General features: G+C 39.9%; 1 protein-coding gene across 9 annotated transcripts; it reads left to right on the forward strand.

Annotated features, from left to right (window-relative positions):
- The first annotated feature begins 71 nt into the window (after positions 1–71).
- GGPS1 (geranylgeranyl diphosphate synthase 1) lies at positions 72–18,249 on the forward strand. Of its 9 annotated transcripts, none has more exons than XM_060126514.1 (7): positions 106–305; positions 4,027–4,119; positions 8,946–9,016; positions 9,263–9,399; positions 11,080–11,115; positions 14,902–14,987; positions 17,969–18,249. In XM_060126514.1, the coding sequence occupies exons 2-7, from the start codon at positions 4,050–4,052 to the stop codon at positions 17,992–17,994; spliced, it is 426 nt and encodes a 141-aa protein (XP_059982497.1). In that variant the 5' UTR covers positions 106–305; positions 4,027–4,049; the 3' UTR covers positions 17,995–18,249. The 9 variants fall into 9 exon arrangements, 8 of the variants coding, with proteins under 8 accessions (XP_059982492.1, XP_059982497.1, XP_059982495.1 ...); XM_060126512.1 differs by having other exon boundaries at positions 18,099–18,241; XM_060126516.1 differs by lacking the exons at positions 14,902–14,987; positions 17,969–18,249 and adding an exon at positions 12,540–13,968 and having other exon boundaries at positions 9,263–9,403.
- The last annotated feature ends 1,123 nt before the right edge of the window (positions 18,250–19,372 follow it).

Consider the following 19,372-nt stretch of genomic DNA (forward strand, 5'->3'; position numbering starts at 1 on the left):
ACCCGCAACGCCCCGCGCCTACGTGAGACAGGGAAGGGGGGGAGGGAAAGGGGGCGGGGCGACAAAGCAAAGGGGAGGCGGCAACGACGCCTGCGCAGTGTGAGCGGGATGGCGCATTTTCTTGCACCGAGCAATGCGGTGTCGCTGGCGGGTGAGGAAGGCGGAGAGTGCTATCGTGAAGTGAGGGGAGGGATTCATGTAGGCATCCGGGGGAGCCTTGTTCTGAACTATAAGGTGGGAAGTTGATGCTGGGTACTGCTACTCCCGGACCCCCGGCGTGAAAGTTGTGATATCATCCTCGAACCGTGAGTGGCTGTGGTGGCGGCTGGGGGGAACCCGGATGGGGAGTGAGGGTGGGGGAGGTTGGGAGGCGGAGCTGAGAGGAAAGAAAGAAAGGAGGGTGAGGACCCGGATGCTGAACCGGATTGTGTCTGAATTTTCCATCCTCTCGCTGGAGAAGGGGAGGAGCGGTAGGGGACCCCGCGGAGCGGAAGGGGGCCTCGGGGCGGAGAGGAAGCAGGAACCTTACCGACCCTGCGGGCTCCGCTAGACGGAGTCGGCGTTGGAAGCCCTTCTGCCAAGCCTGTGTGGAAAATATGCCTCGAAGTTATTTAAATTCCCTCCATGTACCTCTCCGGCAATTTACTTCACACCCATCCATCGTCTCCCGGAGTTCGAGTGGAAGGATGCACTCCACGCTTCACAGCCGCGCTTACACTTTGTCGATTTAGCAATTCTGAAAACAGACCCATCCCTTTTTAAAAAATTACTTTGCACGATATTTTCCCTTTTCTGTTCGTGTGCCCGGATTTCGTCCTCTAACGCATTGGAAGGTACTCGGCTTACGTCCCTTCGTTCATTTCGTCTTTCCCACATTTGAACGCCACCGCCTGGTGTGGTCCCTGCCGTCATGAGCCTGAGCCTAGTGAGACAGGCAGGATGGCCACACAAGTCAGTGTGATATTGCAACAGGTGTGAGTGCCGCGAAGGAGAGTTTCGTGGTGATAAGAGAATTGGAAATAGGGAGTTTGCCTTAGGGAGATGAGGGAAGGCTTTCCCGAGGGAGTGAGGATCCAGCCGAGAGTGGCAGGGTTAGCGGGAGTTAACTACGGAAAGAACATTCCAGAGAGAAAGAACATCACGTTGGAAAGCCTTCTTCCAGGAGGGAGCTTTTTAAACCATGAGGAGCAGCTGGGCCGGGGGTGGGAGGGCGCGGGGCTTGGCTGTCCGAACCTGATACGCTATGTTAGGGAGTTTGTTCTTATCTAAGAGCCATGGGATAACCGGAGGGTTGCCAGTCAGAAGGGAGATAGGACCAGATTTGAATTTCGAAAAGGTCACTGGCTAAAGAGTAGAGGACCAGGAGGATATTGCTTCAGTAGTCCAGACGGAGGAGAGAATCTGATTTTGTGTTAATATTCATCGTGTGTTGTTTGAACAAATGTAAAGCAGTTTCCCAGTTTTGAAAATGAGTAGTTTCAGACTCTCACAGAGGCATCCTGTGGTGGTTCGTTCTAAAAGTAGATTAAACACAACATTGTAAATCAACTATACTTCGGTAAAATAGTTTAAAAATTAATTACTTTTAAAAAAGTAAATTAGTAGAGTTCATGTAACACATTAATGCCTTTTTATATTCGGGTCCAGTATGTGATAGCTGAAATTTCTAGGTGTGATAAATTGGAGTCTTTTGGGTTAAAAAAGAAGAAAAGAAAAAGAGCCAAATCAGAGTATATGCCACAGTAATGTAGAAACCCTCAGACTCTTCAGAAGACAGGAAACTTTAGTTTTCAGTACCTAGCAAAATTGAGGCTTCTGTGTTTTCCCACTGTTGAGAATACTTGCATACAAACATTATTTGGGGAAGGAACATTAATTGATTTATTTGTTATGTGAGTATTCTTAAACTTACCAGAGTGAGCAAAGGAAAGAATGATTTTTTTAAAGTTCATAACTAATATTTTCAGTCGAACAAGACATCAACCAGCTAAGCCCTAAGAATTGAAACAGATTAGCGCTGAAAATCTGTCTAGTGGCGTATTGTTACTGATACAGAGACAAAAGAGAATTATTGAAAGTTGGTCTTACTGATTTTTAAGTTAAGTCACATGTGTTCTGGAGGCTGTGAAAAAGATAAACATAATTTTCTCAACCTAGTTGGGAAGAGATGGCTACTAACTGGTTTAAATAGAACAGTATATGAGATGCTTTTTTAAAATTCTACTTTTAATTCTGTTCAATAATCTTTTAACCTAAGTGATTATTCTTCCTGTGCATCATCTTCTTTTCTTTCTTTAATCTCTTAAGAATAAGATAATCTGTGTCAAACTTTAAACAGTATAGGTAATAGGTTACTAAACTGGTATTTGGATTATTTCAAAATATTTTCTGAACTTTTTTCCCTTGCAACATACTTAACATTAATTGTTGGTCAAGGCAAATGTAGAAGAAAATACAGAAAATACACTTTTCAGTCTTTTAGGCTCATGATCCTAGAGACCAAATCATTGTCCCAAGAAGCAAAAGAAAGTAGACAAAGGTGAGAAACCTTCTGAAGTGTGCCAATTAGAAATGAAAACTCCCTCCCATCCCCCCAAAAAGAGAAAAAACAACAAAAACAGAAATGAAGACTCCTAATAGGAGGACAAACAAAAATAGCAATAGATATTTACAAAGAAGTAGTAGAGATTCAATAGTAAAGGGGGATTCTAGGAAAACTGAGTGATGTTCTAGGAAATATTGAAGTAAATATAAAATTCAGAATAATAAGTCACTACAGGGGAATATTTTAATAATATAATTGCACTCAAGTAAATGCATGTCTTAATCAGAATGTCGAAAATTGATTGATTGTGAAGAAAATGCAGAATAGGATTTTCTCCTTATATTTTAAATACACAGTTGACCCTGAACAACATGAGTGGGAACTGCTGGGCTCCACTTATACATGGATTTTTTTTTTTAATAAATACATACTACAGTATTACATGATTTGCACTTGGTTGAATCTGTGGCTGCAGAAGATTTTCAGTTGTGTGTGTGTGTGTGCGGGGGGGGGGTGTTGGTGCCCCTAACCCCGCTGTTGTTTAAGGGTCAAATGTATAAAACCTACTCTTTTTTTTTTTTTTTTTTTTTTTTTCCTGCGGTACACGGGCCTCTCACAACAGTGGCCTCTCCTGCTGCGGAGCACAGGCTCCGGACGCGCAGGCCCAGCGGCCATGGCTCACGGGCCCAACCACTCCGCGGCATGTGGGATCCTCCCAGACCAGGACACGAACCCGTGTCCCCTACATCGGCAGGCGGACTCTCAACCACTGCGCCACCAGGGAAGCCCCAAAACATACTCATTTTAATGCTCTTAGAAAAAAAAGTATGTTTATTAATTTACGTGATCAGTCAAGTATAGAAGTATCTAATTCTGTTGTTGCCTTTCGATGTTGATGTCAACAATTTTATGGTTGATAAAATAGGAACGGCTTTTAGTGTAAGTTTTGTAACTAAGGAAACCACTTAAAATCCAGGTGAACACCTTGACCAATATAATCACTTAAATGAAGACTTTGCTTTTTTTTTTAAAGAGAGATAATTTACATATCATATAGTTTACCCATTCAAAGTATTCAACTCAGTGTGTTTTGTTGTATTCACAAGGTTGGGCAACCAGCACCACAATCTAATTCTGGAACATTTTGATCTCCCCAAAAAAAAGAACCCCATTAGCAGTCACTCTCTCTTCCCCCCACCCCAGCCCTATGCAATCATGAGTCTACTTTCTGTCTCTATAGATTTGCCTGTTCTGAACATTTCATATAAATGGAATCATATAATATGTGACCTTTTGTGACCATCTTCCTTCACTTAACATAATGTTTTCAAGATTTCATAGGTGTAGAGTTTTCATTTAAAACCAAACTGAAAGTTTACCTTTACTACAACACCTTGAAATACAAATACAAATTCCTTTGTACTTTGATACTCAGATAATTTAGTTAACTACATCATCTTTATGTTTCTCCTTTTTTACAGATCAGCTTTGAAATTAAAAAACAATGGAGAAGACTCAAGAAACAGCCCAAAGAATTCTTCTAGAACCTTACAAGTACTTACTTCAGTTACCAGGTAACAGTTTAGTTACAGTACATATAGGGTCAGCTATATAAAGTAATCATCATTTCAATATTAGCATACAGAAAAGGTTAGAATTGCCAGGTCTTGAGAGTTTCTGTTTTCTATTTTGTAAGAAGATACACATGAGGAAAATAATAATAAACTTTTACAACTTTTTGTTCTTAAAAGGGATGTTTTTGAGGCACCCCTTAAAAAATATCCAATTTTATAACATAACTAAAAACATAAAAACACTTAAAACATTTGAGTATCTCATTAGAAGTTTTTTTCTTTATGCATGCCACACATTCCTATTCCCTACTCTTTAGATATTAGGGGATGATCTGCCAATTTGTGAAACAAGAAGAAGCTTCACTTAACTTTCCTGTTCAGGTTTTCTATTATCACATACACTGCATTTCTTATACTACTAGTTCCTGTAAGAAACAAATAGTAAAGCATCCAAAGCACATTACTTGGAAGCATAGCCCACATTATTCCTATATAAAGATGAGTCACTTGAACATGGCTTCCTAAAGAAACACCTGCCTAATCATATGTATGTGCTTGTTTTATTTTGCTCTTTTTTTTTTTTAAGCTTTTCTGGGAAATGATAGTAGCAAAGAAAAACTCATGCATGTGATAAGCGTGGCTTCTTGTAATAAAGCTTCATGTATAAACCAGTTACTAGGGCTTCCCTGGTGGCACAGTGGTTGAGAGTCCGCCTGCTGATGCAGGGGACACGGGTTCGTGCCCCGGTCCGGGAAAATCCCACATGCCGCAGAGCGGCTGGGCCTGTGAGCCATGGCCACTGAGCCTGCGCATCCGGAGCCTGTGCTCCACAATGGGAGAGGCCACAACAGTAAGAGGCCCGCATACCGCAAAAAAAAAAAATCACTAAAAGGTGATAAGTTGGGACTTCCCTGGCAGTCTGGTGGTAAGGACTCTGCACTTTCACTGCTGAGGGCCCGGGTTCAATCCCTGGTCAGGGAACTAAGATTCCACAACCTGCGCAGCATGGCTCAAAAAAAAAAAAAAAAACGGTGATAAGTTGACAACTATAGAAACCCATTTAGCCCATAGTGTGGCTCAACTGTAGTGATGATCTCAATCACAAAAAGGTTGTCATTTCTGTTCTAAAGTGCACACTTTTCTCGATGAGCACTCCTCAATGGCATTTCTATTCTTCTTGAGTCTGGGGAGGATAAGTACTGTTGTCTGAAGCCAGAAGAGTGGTAGGTCCCTTCCTCCACCTTGGAAACCATCATGATTAGTGTCATTTCTATTCTGGCAGACCCTCATGGAGACATACTTGTTAATGTCAATGCTTCAAAAGAATGGAGGAGAGACAAGCAGAGAATGCAAGGGAAAAGTTGCCTACTGTTTAAGAAAAAGCCAAGAGACTGCTTTTGAGTGACATTTATTCAGCAGCCAGTAACTTTACTTATTTTAGAGTCTCATATTGAGAAAGGTAGCACTATTTCTCTTGTACTCTTCCCACCTATTGCTGGACTTACTTTGTTACACGCTGGCAAACACTGGTTGGAACTGGGCTGCCATAAAACATGCCAGTTACCAGTGATGACAAGTGTCCAACTAGCACCACCCAGCGTCTCTGCTCCACTACTGTGCAGAACAAGGACTGCCTATAGTTACATTTTAACAGTAATGCTTACCTGTGTAATGAACTACTTCTGTTAACATTTTTTTTAATCCTCATTATTTGGAAGTAATGTTTTAGGCCGTTAGATAACATATTTAAGACTCTCATTAGGTATCCCATCTTTTTATTTTTCAAATCGAATATATTCCTGCACCCATGATAGAATAGAACCTCAAAAGAGTTTCCTAAAGAAAGAGGAAACTGTGTTATGCATAAACTATTTTTCACAGAGAGCTTCAGAGTTACTAAAGTGACTTAAAGATGGGCCAGGCCATTTATTCTATTGTAAAGTTAATCTTGCTGAAAAGAGGTTATAATAATTAATAATTGTTGATATTAGGATATTCTGAAATTAGTGAAGTAGAATGACTTTTATTTATGTTTCTTTATTTACTCTAGAAGTGTAGGTCCCCAGGCCTTTGCAGTGGGAGGTGGAGGGTGGGTTTTGAAATGGAGGAGGAAGAGGGCCTGCAGAAAGGGAGTCAGTAACGTTAAAGTCTTAAAAAAGAAACAGTAATTACTGTAATATTAAAATAAAACCTGAGGGGACTTCCCTGGCGGCGCAGTGGTTAAGAATCCGCCTGCCAATGCAGGGGACACGGGTTCGAGCCCAGGTCCGGGAAGATCCCACATGCCGCAGAGCAACTAAGCCCGTGCGCCACAACTACTGAGCCTGCGCTCTAGAGCCCGTGAGCCACAACTACTGAAGTCCTTGCACCTTGCACCTGCGCTCTAGAGCCTGTGCTCCGCAACAAGAGAAGCCACCGCAGTGAGAAGCCCACGCGCCGCAACGAACAGTAGCCCCCGCTCACCGCAACTAGAGAAAGACCATGAAGCAAATGAAGACCCAACGCAGCCATAAATAAATACATACGTACATACATACATACATACATACCTGAGTACCTGTAAGTTAAGCCATTTCTTGTACTGTTTTCTAAATACATTCTGAAGTGAAGGGGAAAATGTGCCTGCACATGATTCTCTGCTCTTCCTCTTCCTCTTTTTTAAGGTGATAGGGTTACTGTGCACAGTTGTGCCTTCTCAGTATAGCCCAGATTGACCTTGGTCAAACTGGAAAGTAAATCAGAAGGATAAAGGATATAATTGCTACTCAGACCACATTCTAAAGGCTAGTAGACAGAGGATACTGCTTCCAGAACCCTAAGAGATCCTTCCCTTTTAGACTTCTCACAGAAAGTGAAACTTTGTTGCATTTGGGTATGTGATGAGGGTGTGTGTATTCATTTGTTTGGCTGATTGGTGCAGAGAAAACACAGATAGGACTCAGAAAATACTGTTTTTGTTCACTGAAACTTTATGTAACTATTTTCCTGAAACCTAATCTGAAATTAGGGTGTAACTGTGCATTCGCTTTAGCAGGAAGCTCATAGAAAGAACATTTTTATTAAATGAACTGGTTGTGGTTTTTATCTACCATTCCTTTATATTTGGGCTAAAATGACTTCTAGTGGTGAGTACTACCCAAAGACCTCTCTTGAGCTTTCTGTGTAAGAAAGAGATAATATTGAAAAACTAATGGCCCTAGTCAAAATAAAGAGATTAACTTTTGACTAAATTCAGGATGTTAAAAGGGAATACTTCATGGAGTGGTAATTCACTTTTTGATAGGAAAGAAGCAGAGCTGTCCAGTCTCTAAAATCTTAATATAAAGGAATGGTAGATAATTTTAAGAGGTAATTCTATAAGGTAATTCAATAGCAAAGTACATTTACTTTAAAATACCTATATTTGGGCTTCCCTGGTGGCGCAGTGGTTGAGAGTCCGCCTGCCGATGCAGGGGACATGGGTTCGTGCCCCGGTCCAGGAAGATCCCACATGCTGCGGAGCGGCTGGGCCCGTGAGCCATGGCTGCTGAGCCTGTGCGTCCGGAGCCTGTGCTCCGCAACAGGAGAGGCCACAACAGTGAGAGGCCTGCGTATCACAAAAAAAAAAAAAAAAATTCCTTTCAGTTACATTGTATATTGGACTAGTAAGTTAGAAAAAAGAAAAAGGAACTATCCAAAACCATCCATTTGATGTTAGAGGAAAGTATAGTAAAAAGGAAAACTAAAAGGAAAACAAAAACAAAAAAATACCTATAGTTATACATTGAATGGATAAACAACGAGGTCCTACCGTATAGCACAGAAAACCATATTCAGTATCCTATGATAAACCATAACGGAAAAGAATATTTTAAAAGAGAATGTGTATATATGTATAACTGAATCACTTCTCTGTACAGCAGAAATTAACACAACATTGAAAATCAACTACATGTCAAAAAAAAAAATACCTATAGCCTCTGAAGTGGATGGTGCTAATTAACTGCCACTAACTAGACTGGCTCCCTTTTCAAAAGAATGAATTAGATCATAATTCCCTAAAAGCACATTCCATATTACTCAGCCATAAAAAACAAAATTGAGTTATTTGTAGTGAGGTGGATGGACCTAGAGTCTGTCATACAGAGTGAAGCAAGTCAGAAAGAGGAAAACAAATGCTGTATGTTAACACATATATATGGACTCTTAAAAAAAAATGGTTTTGAAGAACCTAGGAGCAGGACAGGAATAAAGGACAAGGGGAGGGGGAAGGGTAAGATGGGAAGAAGTGAGAGTGGCATTGACATATATACACTACCTAATGTAAAATAGATAGCTAGTGGGAAGCAGCCGCAGAGCACAGAGAGATCAGCTCGGTGCTTTGTGACTACCTAGAGGGACGGGATAAGGGAGGGTGGGAGGGAGACGCTAGAGGGAGGGAATATGGGGATATACGTATGCATATAGCTGATTCACTTTGTTATACAGCAGAAACTAATACAGCATTGTAAAGCAATTACACTCCAATAAAGATGTTAAAAAAAAACACATTCCATTCCAAAACTGTTGATATAAGTTAAGATGAAAGGAGTGAGCTTACTGATGGGGCCCTGGAGTCCTAGAACTCTCTTCTGCCTGCCCTAATTTTAAAAGGTTGTGCATTTTAGGATATGAGTTTTGGTGGAGGGAGGTAGTAGGGCCCAGCAGTGGAAGACAAGCTCTACAGTAGATAATGGATTGGTGGGGCTGGATTTGTCAAGTTTTATTAGTTTCACAGGAAGTTTCTGAATGTGTTTCTTGTAATTAAAAATACTAATTTATTGCCAAATTTTATTCTTTAAATGCAGGTAAACAAGTGAGAACCAAACTTTCACAGGCGTTTAATCATTGGCTAAAAGTTCCAGAAGACAAGCTACAGGTATTTAGGCAATTCTAACCTTTTTCTTAATCTCCAAGAAATTAATAGATATCATGTAAAAATACTCCTAGCTCTTAATTCAGTTTAATGATCATACATATCTTACATTGAGGTTGCTAGATAATAACTAGTTGTAAAAACTAAGGCACCTGACACTTTGATAATCTGTTAATATACATTAAGTATTTATAAGCTCTTTTGAATAATTCAAATAAAATGAAATTTTTCAATTGTATTTCTTGTTAGATTATCATTGAAGTGACGGAAATGTTGCATAATGCCAGTTTACTCATCGATGATATTGAAGACAACTCAAAACTCCGTCGTGGCTTTCCAGTGGCACACAGCATCTATGGAATTCCATCTGTCATCAATTCTGCCAATTATGTATATTTTCTTGGCCTAGAGAAAGTCTTAACCCTTGATCACCCAGATGCAGTAAAGCTTTTTACCCGCCAGCTTTTAGAACTCCATCAGGGACAAGGCCTGGATATCTACTGGAGGGATAATTACACTTGTCCCACTGAAGAAGAATATAAAGCAATGGTGCTGCAAAAGACAGGTGGACTATTTGGATTAGCAGTAGGTCTCATGCAGTTGTTCTCTGATTACAAAGAAGATTTAAAGCCACTACTGAATACACTTGGGCTCTTTTTCCAAATTAGGGATGATTATGCTAATCTACACTCCAAAGAATATAGTGCAAACAAAAGCTTTTGTGAAGATCTAACAGAGGGAAAGTTCTCATTCCCTACTATTCATGCTATTTGGTCTAGGCCTGAAAGCACCCAGGTGCAGAACATCTTGCGCCAGAGAACCGAAAATGTAGATGTTAAAAAATACTGTGTACATTATCTTGAGAACGTAGGTTCTTTTGAATACACTCGGAATACTCTTAAAGAGCTTGAATCTAAAGCCTATAAACAAATCGATGCATGTGGTGGGAACCCTGAGCTAGTAGCTCTAGTAAAACACTTAAGTAAAATGTTCAAAGAGGATGAATAATATTAAGCCATTCTTGATTAGGCCTGATAGCTTAGTTGACTTTTTTTTTGTCTTTTAGCCTATTACCTTTTTTAAAATTTGGACCAATCTGTTAGTATCCAAAAACTGAGTGATAGTGGTGATGTGAGTGAGGTTGTTTCAATATAGAATCCCCGTGTACAGATAATCATAGTACCAAGTTGAAGGAATCAAAAGGAGCCACATTTAAATGAGTCTAACTTGAATGTCAGAATGTGCTGTGTTAGGACGTTGTGGCCAACTCTGCCATGCATGTTCTGTTGATTCTGTCAATAAAGAAGACTTCAGCTCCAGGAATTTTTATCCACATACTTCCTAACTGTACTGTACGGGCAGTTCACAATTCATCTACCCCATTTCCAAGCCATTGACTACTTGGGACCAGTTTCTATAGCTAGCTGGCCCGAAGACCACAGGAACTCCTCTTTCTTCCTAAATGTCGTTGCTTAGAATAGCTCATTCTCCTCCCTGGAAACTCCCTTAGTGAAGTCTTCCATGAGAAAGCTGACAGTGACAAGCAGTAAGCATTCTGGGCCTCTTTTCCTTTCTCCCAACTCAGCAAATTCTGCTGTTTATTTAACCAAGGAGTCTCCGCTGAATGAAATTTACACACTAGCCCAAGTTCTTTTTTCTTCTAATGTAACTTGTGCCTCAAAACTAATTAGTATCTGGGTACAGCAGTATCTTTCCATTTGTGGGGGGAAAAAAGGTACATGGAAAAAGTATTTTAGGAAGGAGCCTTTAAACCATTTTATGCTGTCTTTATCATTAGTAGTAAAAATCATAAAAGCTGTTTGCTCACAAGTACAAAAGCTGGGGGAACTGTCCTTTTCCTTCCCACCCGCATCGTTAACCCCTCTGTAGGCAGTTGGTGCTTGAATGGAAAAGGAAGTAGGCATCTTTAACCTCTATGATTAAAGGAAAGAAAAGTGTTAACCTGAGAGCTACTGCCTGACTGAAAATTAGCCAAAGGCTATACTATCAGGCACAGTTAGCTTTATAGTGCCTTAACCCTGACTATCCCTTTTGTTTCATTTTAGGCCCTCAGCCCCTGGAGCCATCTTATGGCACAAGAGGTATGAAAAAAGAGACCCTGATTTCTGTATGAGAAGTGTCACTGACATCCCAGAATGAAAGTTTGTACTTCTCAGTAGCATTACATTTTGCTTGATTGGTTGTACAGTGTGTTATCTTAAATCAAACCACCATATTTTTGTATGAGAAATTCTCACCAAAATACTCAACCTAAATCTTTTTTGAAAAGTTCGGTATTGCCTTTACTTTTAGAATAATTTGAATCTTCCGTTTTAATTGATCCAAGGAAACCTCTTCTGAAAATCATACATATTTGTGTTATACTATGGATATTTGAACTTTATTTTTATGAACCTGTAACAAACTTGATATTAAAAAAGATCTAATGCTAACTATATAGACAGAAATGAAGTTATTTACCTAAAAGTATAATGATTGCTTAAGTAGATTATTTCTTAGCTAATCAAATTAATTTTGGCCTGGTGCTACTCATTATTCTTTTCTCATTTTTTTATTTTTTAAATTTATTTTTGGTTATGTTGGGTCTGTGTTGCTGCACGCGGGCTTTCTCTAGTTGCGGCGAGTGGGGGCTACTCTTTGTTGCAGTATGCAGGCTTCTCATTGCAGTGGCCTCTGGCTCCAGGCACGCGTGGGCTTCAGTAGTTGTGGCACGTGGGCTCAGTAGTTGTGGCACGTGGGCTCAGTAGTTGTGGCACGTGGGCTCAGTAGTTGTGGCACGTGGGCTCAGTAGTTGTGGCTCGCAGGCTCTAGAGCGCAGGCTCAGTAGTTGTGGCACACAGGCTTAGTTGCTCGGTGGCATGTGGGATCTTCCCGGACCAGGGATTGAACCCGTGTTCCCTGCATTGGCAGGCAGATTCTTATCCACTGTGCCACCAGGGAAGTCCTCTTTTGTCATTTTTATCTTGCCTTTCAGTGACAGAAATGCTTGGCATTGAATTGGGGACTTATAAAAAGAGTTATGTATTAAATCATCAAAAATCTATTCACTTGAACCATAGTCATGATGGTTAATACAGAAGAAAATCAAATTGATTTTCTTTGTTGGCAAAATCAAAAGAATGAAGGCTAGTTATGTTGCTATAAATGACTTTCAGACCTCAGCAAGATTTTAAGTACATCAGCTCTTCTCTTATTCCACTCTGTCAACTTCCTTATTTGACTTCCTTCTCTTCTTAACCTATAACCTATAGTCGTTCACTTCAGGGAGCCTTCCAAGAGCTTTCTCGGATCACTTTCCTCCTTTCCTTAGGCCCCTCTCATCCTGCCAGTTCCCAATCTTGCCTGAATCCAACGGTCCACGTGCTTTGCTCCTCCCACGTTGCTAAGTGCTGCTGGGGAACGTTTTCACAACTGCTATAGCCATTGCAAATTAATGTATTAAAACCTCAGTAGCCCTTTTATTTTTCATCTAATCCTGATGGAGGTTTAAAATGTGTCAATCTAGGGACTTCCCTGGTGGCGCAGTTGAGAATCCACCTGCCAATGCAGGGGACATGGGTTCATTCCCTGATTCTGGAAGATCCCACATGCTGCGGAGAAGCTAAGCCCGTGTGCCACAGCTACTGAAGCCCGTGCGCTTAGAGCCCGTGCTCCGCAACAAGAGAAGCCACTGCAATGAGAAGCCTGCGCACCGCAACGAAGAGTAGCCCCCGCTCGCCGCCACTAGAGAAAGCCTGTGCGCAGCAACGAAGACCCAACACGGCCAAAAATAAATAAATTTACAAAAAAATTAAAAATAAATGAGATTTGTCAATCTAGCATTCCCTCCTCCTCCATTCTTCTCCTGTTAAATGTAAATTCTTCTAACCTTCCTCCCCTATGCTTCTTTAGGTCTGCCTTTCATCTCAAGAAAAGTTGTTTGTCCTCCTGCCCTAGACCAAACAAGCTCTCCTGTTTTTGATTCCCTCTCTTTCTGCCTCTTGAGGGCCTCATTTTATTCCCTGCCTTATATCCTCAAGATTTATCCATTGGCTCTGTTTTAATCAGCACTGAGAGGAAGAAAAGAGGGAAGAAAATGTATATTTGTGAAGGACCTATTAGGTACCACTGTTTTATGTTTTTTTCTTCAAGCATTTACTGAGCAGAGCCAGGACCTTGAATACAGGTCAGAGCACTTTGCTCTTCTGTACTGTTGGCCTCCCATTCTAAATGCACACTTAAATATGTTTAAAAGTTTAGAAAGCACTGGTCGATTGTAATGTACTAAACAGCTTCCTTCCTATAATCTCTACCCACTCCAGTCTATCCTTCACACTCCAACCAAAGTTGTCTTTCCAAAGCACAAATCTGATTATGTCATTCCCATGTTTTAAATTCTCTGAATCCTCAATACTGCCACCTGTAAATTCCTTGGCAGAGTATATAAGGCTTTCCAAAATCTGATCTCCAAACGACTTCAACCATATTTCCTAATATTTTACTCTCCCCACACACGTTATACTCTGACAGAAAATAACATTCGTCATTGCTGAGGCACTATTCTGTTTTTCATTCATTTCATTTAGAGTACTTCTTGAGTGCCTATAAGCTAAATCCTTTGCTAGGCTTTGGAGATAGAAGAGTGATAGACACTATCTCTTAGCCTTATGTGATTTTCTTGTAATGGAGACTGGGAAGTAAGTAGCCAATTATTAAACAGTATTGTTAGTGCTGGAATCAGGGCCCCTAATTTCTTGTTTACATGTCTGCTTCTCCCATTGGATTAGAAACTCATTAAGGGCAAGGACTGTGACTTACCCTCCTCTTCTCAGTAGCACTTAATAAATACTTGTGAATGAATAAATCTACTTGAAACTAATCTCCCACCTCTCAAGGGTTCCATTAAATATGATGTATGTGAAAAGATATCATAAACTTCAAATGTTAGCTTTTATGTTAATGTGGTTCTTCTCCCTCTAATTCTTTCCCTAATGATTCTTACTCAATGTTTTCCCTTCTGAAAGCATTCTTAGACTGTTTACTTTCAGTTTTGTCCATAATTACCATTGTATCAAAACCCTGACCTCCTCATATTGAAGTCCTGTATTTTAACTGTTCATCTGAGTTTTCTGTTATCAGCTTTAAATCATATTTAAAACCAACTTATACCTCCCTCCCTGTCCCTTTACCAAGCCAAATAATGGAATGAAACCACTTCTACCCCCGCCTCTTCTATCACCATTGTCATTCTTAAAGTGATCCAGGAGTGTCTTTATTTCTTACCCTTGCCTCCTATCCAGTCCTCCTAAGTCCTATAGACTTGTCCTTTGAGATATCTCTTATCTCTCCCTTACTTTCCCTTCTCACTTCCTTTTCATTTTCACTGTGGCACTTAGAACAGCCTTTATTGCCATACATGCAGGGCTGATATTTGGTGGCTGGAATACAGAAAAGGACTCTTGATAATGAACCCTACAATAATATGAACTCAGAATACAATTGGCATTTGGCTTCTCAACCTCCCACCACCTCCAGTTGGCTAACTGCACACTTACTTGGTTATTTCATTAAATCTTGTAATAATGCAACCTCAGCTTTTATGTGATTGACTATATTGGACCTTACAGTTGTATGGCATAATTTTACTATACTCTTGGTAAAGATTATAATAGTACGTGCAGTAAGCAAAAATCAGTAATACAAATTTCCATATTAACCCATTAGTTAAAGTTAATTGTGTAGAATGTTTAATGGGCATCTTGTCATAGAGATACCTGGGAAACATCTGCAGCACTACCTGCCTTGTCATGCACGTTGTTTATAAAGCACTCTATGCTTTAGGAGAATGACCCATTTATTTTCTTTGAATTATATTTGTTACTGTACAGAAAGAAAAATATATCTGAAGAATTGAAAATTGGTATAGTGGATAATGGAAGCTATTTAGACCTCAATGGGCAAAGCAGTACTAATGGTAAGCTACAAAAGTAATTTGTAAATCTTACCTAAACTTGTAAAGTCACATAATAGAAATTGCAAAATGAGAATAGTTAAATATTTGAAAAGTAAAAAATTTAAAAAGATTTAGCTTTAGTAAATTATATTCTAACAGCTGTCCATATTTTACAAGAAAGAAATGATTTATTAAAGTTGACAGATAAAGTCAAAAAGTCAATTAAACTAAAGGAAACTGAAAATGAAGCAGAAGGTTATTGAAACAAATAATGATAAGCCCTTTGAAACAAAACAAAGTAGCTATCCTAAGAGGCAAACTAATAGATTTTCTAATATGGTTTATGAAAATGCATTTGTGGTTTGATAACAGACACGAAAGCATAATTTTTTTTAAGTTCAATATATTGAATCCTGAAACCTGGCCAATTTAAGTTTGTAAAGCTCTGGATCAAAGAAGAACAAAAATAAAATGACAGCATTCACTAAATGACTTAGCACTAAAGATATAAAATATATAATTTTAGACACTATTATAAGGCTTAGAAGAATGTTGAATATACTTCCTGGTAGTTCCGAGGAAACCAGGAGAGGATTCAGCAAAAGAATGTTATTAATATTGGGAGAAATTTTCAATTTATTGAGACCACAAGTCACCTATGACTGTCAATTTATTCATTTTATTTTTTTTGGTCACACTGCGTGGCCTGTGGGATCTTAGTTCCCCAACCAGGGATCGAACCTGCGCCCCCTGTGTTGGAGGCACTGAGTCTTCACCACTGGGCCACCAGGGAAGTCCCATGACTATCGCTTTAATGAGGAAGTTGTTGGGAGAATTTATTGCAGTTTACTGTGTTACATCATGGCTCAGACAGGAGTATCATTTAGCTAGTAACTGCTACAACAAACAAAAGATCAAACCAATCATTTCCTCCTGCCTTGGAGTATCATCATAGTATCATATGGATAATTAATGCCACCTAACTTGTTTTACTGGAATCCCTTCTCTTCCTTCAGCCCATGTTGCACAGAACTGCCAAACTAATCTTAATGAATTTGCTTTCACTTTATGCCTCTATTCATAAATCGTTTCCTTTTAGGACAAACACTTTAGCTTCACAGTCAAAGCTCCCTGTAATCTGCTTCTCATCTTATATATACACACATATATATGTATATATATTTATACTTATATATAATTTTTTAGAAACAGCTTTATTGACTCACACACCACATAATTCTTTTAAAGGATACAATTCAGTGGGTTTTAGTATATTCATGGGGTTATGCAATCATCACCACAATCTAATTTGATAACATTTTTGCTTCCCCTGAAAGAAACCACCATCACTATTAGCACTCAATCCCATTGCCCCCACTCCACCCCTAACCCCCACCCGAGACAGTCACTAAGCTACTCTCTGTATTTATAGACTTGCCTATTCTGGTTGTTTCATATAAGTGGAATCATATACTACGTGGCCTTTTGTGACTGGCTTCTTTCACTTAGCATAATGTTTTCAAGGTTCATCCATACTACTTATATCATAACTTCAATAATTTTTAAGTCTGAATAATAGTCCAGTATATGAAAATACCACATTTTGTTTATCCATTCATTGGTTGATGGACATTTGGATTGTTCCTACTTTTTGGCTTTTATGAATAATGCTGCTATGAACATTTGTGTCCAGGTTTTTCTGTGGCTATATATTTTCATTTGTCTTGGGTAATATTATGGACTGAACATTTGTGTCCCTCCAAAATTTATATGTTGACGCCTCAACCTCCAGTATCTCTGTATTTGGAGATGGATCTTTATGGAAGTAATTAAGGTTAAATGAGGTCATAAGGGTGGGAATCTGATTTCCTTACAAGAAGAGACCCAAGGGAACTTCCCTGGAGGTCCAGTGGTTGAGACTCTGCGCTTCCAATGCAGGGGCACAGGTTCAATCCCTGGTTGGGGGATTAGGATCCCATGTGCCATGCGGCCAAAAAAAAAAAAAAAAGACCCAAGAGAGCCCTTTTCTCTCTTTACACCATGTGAGGACACAGTAAGAAGGTGGCCACTTGCAAACCAGGAAGACAGCCCTCACCAGGAATCCAGTCAGCTGGCACCTTAATCTTGGACTTGAGCCTCCAGTACTGTAAGCAAATAAATTTCTGTTGTATAAACCACTTGATTTGTGGTATTTTATTACAGCAGCCCAAGCCAACTAAGAAAGTTAAATACCTAGATGAGTCACATGGTACCTTTGTTTTACATTTTGAAGAGGGAGTATATTCTTAAGATATACTCCCTTAGTTGTACAGAAATGTACATAAAAGTATATTCATTGCAGCAGTATTTGTTTTTTTCTAAGATTTTTTTTTTGATGTGGACCATTTTTAAAATCTTTATTGAATTTGTTACAATATTGCTTTTGTTTTATGTTTTGGTTTTTTGGCCGGGAGGCATGTGGGATCTCCACTGAACCACCAGGAAGTCCCTGCAGCATTATTTGTAATAGAAAAAAAGTAACAAATGTTCATCAATATGAATTGATTAAGTCACAGTTCAGTGACTTAATGCAGCAAAACTATCTGTATACTATACGTACAATATATAGTAGCAAGATAATTTTTAGATATTCGTGTTCTTTTCCCTCTGTTTTTTCCATCTTTAGTTACAGAAAGGTACCCAGTCCATTTTGTACTTTCTTGCCTCAGGGAAGTATTATGATGATAAAGCTAAAAGAAGGCTCTTGTAAAACACTTCCTTTCTGAATTAATTTTCCTACAACCTGAGCCTGTTGAAGAGATCAGGCTAGGTGTACTGGAAGGGAGACACAGAGAAAAGGAGCAGTGACTTTAAGGGCAAACAGAACAGAGGAAAGAGGAGAGATTCCTGGGAAGGAACAAAAGCCAGAAGTTCCCATGGCTGTTGGTAGTACTGTAGGAGGTGAGCAAGACTTCATGGAGGATGGACTAGACAGTAACCTTCCCGTTCTCTTCCTGGGACAGGGAAGGAGAAAAGTGCCAGGCTTTGAGGGATCACTGTTGGCTTCAATAATAAACCTGCCAATGGAGTCTGATGCCTGCAGTTGAGAGGTAAGGAGGCCCTAACACTGACTGAGATTAAATTTTCTGCTAGCCCTGCAGGAAGGGAGTGAAAAAAGAACATTCGTCCTTTCAAGATGCTGGACTGAGTACGTGTTTGTCTTTTCTCCCTCTTGAGAGAATACTAAAAGGAAAGAAAAAGAATAAAAAGGCTAAAATATCAAAATAACCTTGAGAATTGGAAGGGCTTTGTTAGTGGGTGAGAAATTCCAAAAAATGTCTGGACTACAGAAAGCAGAAAGACTACTGATTGATGTAAGCAGTGGGGATATGGCCAGAGCTAAGGCTATGTAGAGAAGGGGCTGTGGCTGAAACGGGACCCAGCAGGCTCAGGAGAACTGAAAGTACTTGGCAGAATAATGGAGCCCCAGCGATGCCCACGTCCTCATCCTCGGAGCTGGTGAACAGATTAGATTACATGGGAAAGGGGAATTAAGGGTGAAGAGAAATTATGGTTGCTCATTGATGATCTCAGAATAGGGAGATTATCCTGCATTATCCAAGTGGACCCACCTGTAACTACAAGCTTCCTCAAAGGAGAAGAAGGAGGCAGAAGGGGAGAGTCAGAATGAGATGTGACATTGGAACCAAAGTCAGAGTGGTGTGATGAGAAGGACTCAACCCACCGTTTCTGCCTTTAAACATGGAGGAAGGAGGCCACAAGCCACAGAATGCAGGTGGCTTCTAGAAACTACAAAGACAAGGAAACGGATTCTGCCCTGGAGTCTCCAGAAGGGAACACAGCCCTGCTGATACCTTGAGAAGTGTTGGACTTCTACAGAACTCTATATAATAAATATATGTTGTTTAAGCCAGTAAGTTTGTGGTAATAGGAAACGAACTGGAACAGCTCTCTACTTGTCAACAAAGAGGACTGGAGAGATAAATGTGGATGAAAACAGAAATTAATTGATAGTCTGTAAATGGAAGTGTACATCTCCCCACGCTACCTCTTTCTTAAACCCCAATGGGCAAACTAAATCATCACTGCCAGATATTTTATCCTCAAGCAGAAGAGTAAGACATCTTTTTAGAGAAGTAGAAGTGAGTTTCTGGGAAGAATTTGAGCAAATAGGAAAGGTATTGGTGTCAAAGAGCTACATTCTTCTGTTCTGGCATCAGGGAGCCTTCCTGGAGCATCATGGCTGCTCCCTTCCCAATCACATGACACTGAAACTTAACCAGCCAGCCAGCCAGCCCTGCTTGCATAAGCTGAGCTCCCATTAGCTCCCATTTAGGATTTCTCATGCCTCATTCTGTCTGAAACACAAATGGACAACCAGAAACTCCCACACATTTATAGAATAC

Source organism: Lagenorhynchus albirostris, chromosome 16, assembly GCF_949774975.1.
Source record: "Lagenorhynchus albirostris chromosome 16, mLagAlb1.1, whole genome shotgun sequence".
NCBI lineage: Eukaryota > Metazoa > Chordata > Mammalia > Artiodactyla > Delphinidae > Lagenorhynchus > Lagenorhynchus albirostris.

Coding starts and splice junctions, on each gene's coding strand:
- GGPS1 (XM_060126509.1), top strand. CDS start 4,050: ATGGAGAAGACTCAAGAAACAGCCCAAAGAATTCTTCTAGAACCTTAC. Junction 4,120..8,945: donor GTACTTACTTCAGTTACCAG/GTAACAGTTTAG, acceptor CTTTAAATGCAG/GTAAACAAGTGAGAACCAAA. Junction 9,017..9,262: donor TTCCAGAAGACAAGCTACAG/GTATTTAGGCAA, acceptor ATTTCTTGTTAG/ATTATCATTGAAGTGACGGA.